Source organism: Papaver somniferum, unplaced genomic scaffold (genome assembly GCF_003573695.1).
Source record: "Papaver somniferum cultivar HN1 unplaced genomic scaffold, ASM357369v1 unplaced-scaffold_10, whole genome shotgun sequence".
Lineage (NCBI taxonomy): Eukaryota > Viridiplantae > Streptophyta > Magnoliopsida > Ranunculales > Papaveraceae > Papaver > Papaver somniferum.
Genome location: NW_020618825.1, coordinates 10058348 through 10065763, shown reverse-complemented (window position 1 = coordinate 10065763; position 7416 = coordinate 10058348). Strand labels below are relative to the sequence as shown.

Sequence of the window (7416 nt, the reverse complement as noted above, 5' to 3'; positions counted from 1 at the left end):
AACCCTTTTTTAATCATCATCTTCTTCTATAGTTGCAGCGAACTCATCTCCTTCCAACCCCAAATTGTCTCCATCATTGTCTTCAAGATTCAGAGAAAACCCTTTCTCCAATTCTATCACAGACTCATAATTTCAGATTCGGAAACCCTAGAACACCCTAAAACAAACATCTTTAGCAGTAATCATCCATGAGATGATTATTTATTTAGTTAGAGATTTTGATAAAACCCTAGAATGATAGAAAAAAAACTTGGATTGAATATGTTCCCATCAGATTTGAGATTTACAATTGGACAAGTGAGTTGAGGGATTTTAGAATTAGAATCAATAGAAGGGTGGGTTTTTATTAATTTGGTTGAAACTACATCTAAGGTTTACTGATTTCTCAATTTCCATGAAGCCAGTTCCTTAGGTTAGATAGGGAGACCGAGAGCAGAAGAAGAAAGAGAAAGAAAAAGACTGGAAATGGGTGAGAGAAAGAAGTATCTATATGCTCCATAAAATAATAAAAAATTATCAAATGTGAATCGGTTTGGAAGGGTCGCGGGATCGGCAGTAGATTTAGGGTAAAATAGTAATTATTCAGAGACGGCTATAAATGCTCTCGGAATTTTTCCTTGTTTTTATCATATCAGAGACCCCTATCTTTGGTCAACGGTCAAACTACCATTACCGGTGGTCTCTGATGTGGGTTGCTAAACACCCATTTTTCACTAGTGTATTGATTCACAAGATAAGTTAAATGGACGAATTCTTCGACGTGTCCGTTTATTGAACCAACTCGGCAGAAAAGATCTCCTACGTAACGGTTATTTAGGTTACCGGTGTCGGCGCAGAATTTTTTGTGAATTCTCCCCAAATGACTCATACTCATTACACCTTGTTGTCTAAGTTCTTCTCCTCGTCTCGGATAGAATTGAACATAGCGCCTACATAAAGATAAATCTTCTTCTATCGTGAACTCCGTAGGATTAATGAACGGTTGGGCCATTATATTGAAGATGATTTCTTTGATGTTGGAGAGAGTTAAAATGTATAGGGGAAGAGAATACCCTCCTTATATAGATTAGATTTCCAACATCTCAATTTTTTCTTTAAAAAACTTGCCTTTGAGGCGAGGTGTAACATGAGTGTACGCAACATAAGACTCATGAGCACTAAAATATCATGTAATCGGAAGCAAATAAATTTACTAAATGTTCTGATTGTCACAATCAGAAGTTTATCGAGTCCACCATTAACTTTCGATTATTAGTTGCCTCAAATTTTGATTTTCCTATAATCCTTCATTTATTGAATTTTGAAATTCTCATAATCGGAAGTTAATCTAACTTTTCTATCTACCGATTATAAGTTGCCTCAGATTCAATCTTTGACAAAATTCATAGGTTTTGCGGGGAAAGAGACTACCATAATCCTTATGTAGACGAATTTTGAAACTCATATAATCGAAAGGATACAAAGTTATTCAATGTTCTGATTAAAATAATCAGAAATTTATCGAGGCCACCATTAACTTCCGATTATTAGTAGTCCGAATTCAATTTTGCAAAACAGATGAAATTCAATTTTTCTACTTTAACAATCAGTAGTTATCGTATATTGTTTATCTACCGACTATGTCACTAGCCCATTCTTAAACAATCTAATAATCGGTTACTAATACCACTATATAAACTACCGATTATAGAATGACATTTAGGCATTCTCCGAACATTTAGAACATCTCATCACCTTATCTATGGGTTGGGAATAAAAAAGTCGTCCCTAATTCTTTCGGGATCGCCCCTAAAAATACCAGGTTATTTTTGCTGATTTTACATTCCAATCTTATAAATTTATTTACGTTTCCATCCACGAATGCATCTTGGATTGACCACCAAGTATGGTTACACTCAGCCAAGTAATAGTAATCACCTTATTTAATTTTGTTTGCGATATGATTGTAGGAACCGAATACTAACATTAATTTGGTAACCTATTGCGAATCCCTTAAATAAATGAACTAGCTAAGACAATTTTCACGACTACTATCAGTTGGTTTAATTTACTCATTCATTTCTTGCAAAAACAAAAATCAGAATGTAAGCATGATACATGAGAGGCATACAAATAATCTGTTAAAGTAAACCACTCATGCACTGCCAAAGTTCCATTCACAAATATACATACTACTCTGCAAATTTTTTTTATGATTACTTGATACTAATGTTGCTTCCTTTTGAGTGGTTTACTTATGGGTTACAAATTGAGATGTGGGAGTATGCCGAACATTAGATACATAAAATCTATCTTGTTAACAGTAGTGACACTCTCTGCACTGGAGCAGCTGGAGGATTACTACATCATATGGTTAATTGATAAAGAGACATGTATTTGGTGTCCCGACCAAGAAAGAGTTCCAAATCCCAGTAACCCTGCTAAATAGTGATTCAACATGGATTCTACATCCCGGAACTATGTGAAATGCTTATAACTTGTGCCACCATAGACTACACCACACAACACCGTGTCTTTTGACTACAAATTGGGTTTTGCAATTTTTAATAATTATAGTTTCAAAGATTAAACTAATTTATATATATGCATTCATTTCTTTTTTCCAACGAACTTGAATTGTCACCATCTCCATATAAACTCTTAGATATACTTGAACATTATAACGATGAATCAAACATTACATTTGCTTGTTGCAACCACTCTTTGCCTTGAATAAAAGAATTCACTGTAAACCTCCCTGCTTCATCAGGTGTAATGGTGGGCTTGTATCCAGTCCAGTTAACTCTTTTCTCCACACCAGCTCCAGGCCCTGTATTCAAATATTCCCCATAGAAAATTGTTTTTGGTGGTTCAACGTTGGATACCCATGGAAGCCAACCTACTGGTTCCACAACTGCATCTATCTCAGTCTGCATGATCACAGTCGTCGAGAAATCCTTCCACGGCCGGCCCAAATACGTTTTAAGACTAACAACACCAAACGGCTTGATAGTACACCGTTGGATCGATATCCCCGTGTTTTGATTCGGATCTTTCTTTCCCTGTGCAGTAATCGTGTTAAACTGGTTCGCCATAGGCTGTCTCGGTTGGATTAGACAATTTTGTAAAACGACAGCTGCATTTCCAAAAATGAAATCAATTGTCCCGGTGATATCACAATCACGATAGAACTGACGGTTAGAATGCGCGTACAACGTGTCTTGGTACCCATCGAATGAGCATTGGTAGAACACAGAACGGTCTGATCCGGATCTTAGGGCTACTGCTTGATGTTTTGCTGGACCGGCTGTGTTTTCGAACCTTATTCCTTTTGCTATAAACCCTCTTCCAGTCACAACTGTATCATGAAACCGATATAATTACCACAAAATAAAACATGCGTAGTAATATGGTGAACTCAACAGTCTAAACACGAAGAGTGCTAAGTGGGTCAAACCTTATCATCATCTAACTAACTGTCTGCTAGTTGACTGTGCTTTTTCAAACACTGTTAGCCGTCCACCACGTTACACGTATACTGTTGCTATATGCATCATGGATGTGTGTACCTATATTTTTTTGGATTTCATCATCTCTGCTTAAAGGCCTTAAATTATGCATTAATGGCCTGTGACTTTGTGAGTTGTGATGATGCATTTCGAAACATTTGCAAATGCAGAGGACCACGGGCAGAGCACAGTGATGCGACAAAATTACAGAAAGGCAGTGGGGGATCACTTGTTACACTCAGTGACCCCGCAGCATGCTAATTAAGTACTAGCGGGACCGGCAACATGATTGTTAGCTGCGTGAGAATCCAATGTGATTAATCATAATCATAATCACAATCGGCATAATGATGTGTGTTGTTAAAAGTACTGAGCTGCTTCGGCCACTAATCCCAGTTATTGTAAAAATGGATTGAATAGGACATGAAATGAGAGAGCTTACCGAAAGTGGCCGTAGAGAAAGTAGGAGTGCCGTCGATGTTGTTCAAGCTGCCACTGACGATAGTCTTATCTCTCCCATCACCGTACATCATGATATTCCAATGCCCCTTATCAATTATCACATTCTCAATATACTTACCAGCTTTAACGTAAATCACAACCCTTGTTTCATTCTTCTTCTTCACCGACAAAATCGCTTCTTGAATCGTCTTAAAATCACCACCACCATTTTGATCAACAGTTAGATCCGGTTTGATCACATCCTGATCATCTTGAAGTAATCTCCTATCTCGTGGATTGACCCATTCTGGAAATCTTTTCACTGCGATGACTCCCTCTTGTTGTTGACTCAGTAATTTTCTGTGAATCGGTATCTTGAATTTCTCAAGCATCGGTAAGATCTTGGCGACAATTGCTAAGCTGTTGCTAGTGAACTCAGTTGAATTCTTCATGGCTGACTTGACTCGATCATGAATCGGTGAGCTCGTATTCATTTCGGTCAGGCCGTCCAAACATGTTTCTTGATCAGTGATTGCAGTACTCAACCAAGTCTTGATATTTTCAATCTTCACCGTCGATAATAAATCCTGAACATCACCTGCAGTTGTGATTGATGAAATTGACGAGTTTAGTTCATCAATTGCATCATCAAACAACGATTTACAATCAAGTAATGCGTTCTTAACTTTCCGATCCACACCGTTGATTTTCTTCGAAATCATATCATCCGGCAAAGAAGTAAGACCTGAAAGTTCCTTCACCGTTGATTTCAATGATAACAAGAACAGTTCTTTAGGATCAACAGGATTATCTGATGATCCGTTATGTATTGAGGAGATACTAGTGTAACAAGAATCAGGGTATTGTGTAACAGAACAAACGGCTTTGATTGATTGAGATAATGTTAACGGTTTAGTTGATGATGGCGATGATGATGATTCAGTGGTTTTCTTGTGTATCAAAACTCCAGCAACGGAAGCAATTACTACTACAAGTAAGATGATGGTGGAAACGGTGATGATGGTTATACGCCGTCGTGTTTTCTGCCGGAATGCTCGTTCTTCAGCTTCGTCTACTTTGCCGTAGCCTTTGAATGAATTGATGGAATTCATTGATGATTATCTATCAGAGCTGAAAGCCTGAAATGGGTGTGTTTTTAGTGAGGTTTTGAGAGCAGTTTGTATGGTATAGGGTTTCTAGGAAGAAGTGGCTAAGCTTTTAGTTGTTGTGTGTTGGTTTGTATAGTCCTACTAGGTAAGATTAGTGGAAATTTACTTAGATTTTCGGTTAACTAATCCGTGTTGATTTAACTTAATGCTGAAAACTAGCGGTACTTAAGACTAGCTAGGTTCTTGGAAACTTGGAATTAGGAATAGTTGTTGTTTTATGACTTGTGATATTCTCCACACCTTCACTGGATAAAGGGCTTAAAGGAAGTCGGTTCCAAAATTGATTGGTATATAAGGCTGATTACCTATGCAACAATTATATTCTAGTGATAACTGATAAGGAAAAATAATCAGGTCCTAATATGCATTTTCTGTTTGCCCCATTAGAAATTCTGGTAAACAACTTGTAACCCTTATCGAGCAATTGTGTTGGAAATAGTATCTCGAGGAATTGATTGTGTTTCAATAGAGCACTTAATTAGTGAGGGAATTGATTATTTGTTTATAGAGCACTAATTAAAGTATGGTAGAGGACTAGAGGGTCCCTACAAGAAGATTTGATTGAGCACACCTTATAAATTTGTTCCCTACATCATGTGAAGTGGAGCGACAAAAACAAGAATACATATCCCAACAATTTTAGTTGGTTAAAGGCAATTTTTATGACAACAAACTTATTATTTTGTTTAGCCGAACAAACTTCATTTTCCACTATAGGAAATAAAAAAAATGAACAAATCTGATATCTTAGGGACTCATTAATAATTTAATATAAACTAATAAGAATTGGGTCCCATTAATGATTTTATTTATATAAACTAATAAAAGTTTGGTCCCACAGATTATTTAATTAATAAAACAAATAATAAAAAATAAATCCTAAATATAATAATCGGGTGGGAAAAAGAAAAGCAGGGGCGTTTTCGCTTCAAACGCAGGAGTTTTTCCTTCCAATTCCGGCGTTCTTCCTTCCAACGCCAGCGATTATGGCACGATCACCCGACCTTCCATCACGCGCGCTACATGTTTCATCTCACTGAACAAACCAACAAATTTATTGGCTTGTACATCTATTTTTCATGTTTGTTGAGTCTATAGTGGTATCAAAATCAACAAATTTAAAGTTTGTTGAGTCCATATGAACTGCTCTAAGATGATATTTTTTGCAAGAAAATATTGTCATGAATAGAGAAGAAAAATTACATAACGTTAATCTAAATTGGGACAGATGAAGTATATTTTTTCGACAATATCAATAGACACACAAAGAATAAACTTTATTAACCCATCCGTGGTTGTGAAAGTCGGATTCTACTAGGTATAATTTTCACATACAATTTCAAGCCAATTTTCTAAAGAACTCTCTCTCTCTCTCGTAAGAAAAGAAAAAAGTTGGAATAAGCAGCTAAATAAAGTGAACGGCATGAGTGATGTGATGGGACACAAAACTAGCTAGGGAACAACAATAAGTCTCACCAACATGTGCTGTACTTTCTCTAGTCGACCATACGTTTCATCACAACACCACCATTATAATGTCCAACGACATATATATATATATATGCACTTTGTTCTTACCTCGAGTATATATGTGTTGTTGGTTAGTCTGGACTCTGGACCTTCTGGTCCCAGCTAGCCCAAGCTTTTTTTGTATGCGGATGTTAAGGTTTGTTTTCTTTTGCTTTCAATGCAAACAGCAAATGACGATATTAATTCGTGTAGCTGTACTGTTGAGAAGACAAATAGTAATACCAAATAGAGCACTACCCCGTGCAGTTGTTTTTTGCTCATTTTCTTCCCATATACGCGCTTACGCTTTCCAGAATGTCTCCCCAACCGCGTCATCTCTTATCTCTTCATAGGATGTTGCTGCGTAGCAGCGGATGATGGCCTACCAATCACAAGTTAATTCAAAGGCTGATTGTTTTTTTTCCGAGTGAAAAAGGGTATATATTAAAGAGAGAGTAATTACAGGTTATTTACAAGAGGTGCAGTCAAAGACTACAATGCCGGCTAAAACTTAAAAGATCCTATACTCAATTCATGATATCTCCCCACTGGAACAGTATTTGGTTCAATGAATACCCTCTAAATATATCTGTACTTGAGGTCCATAAGTGAATGTCTGACTTCATAGCACAGATCAATTCATCTTTTGATTTCATCCTTCCCCCGTGCACCATACGGTTCCTTTCTAGCCATAGCTCCCAGCAAATAACTATAGGAATAAGATGCCATATTGTCTTACATTTCTTTGAGAAAACTTGAATGTTCCAACTCAGTAAAGTCTTTGTCAAAGTATCCTGCATAACCCATTT

General features: G+C 36.9%; 1 protein-coding gene across 1 annotated transcript; it reads right to left on the bottom strand.

Annotated features, from left to right (window-relative positions):
* Nucleotides 1-2427: 2427 nt before the first annotated feature.
* On the bottom strand, nt 2428-5319 carry LOC113326785 (pectinesterase 3-like). Its single transcript, XM_026574438.1, has 2 exons — nt 3931-5319; nt 2428-3337 (listed from the first exon to the last, which is right to left on the bottom strand). The coding sequence occupies exons 1-2, from the start codon at nt 5039-5041 to the stop codon at nt 2658-2660; spliced, it is 1791 nt and encodes a 596-aa protein (XP_026430223.1). The 5' UTR covers nt 5042-5319; the 3' UTR covers nt 2428-2657.
* Between the last annotated feature and the right edge of the window lie 2097 nt (nt 5320-7416).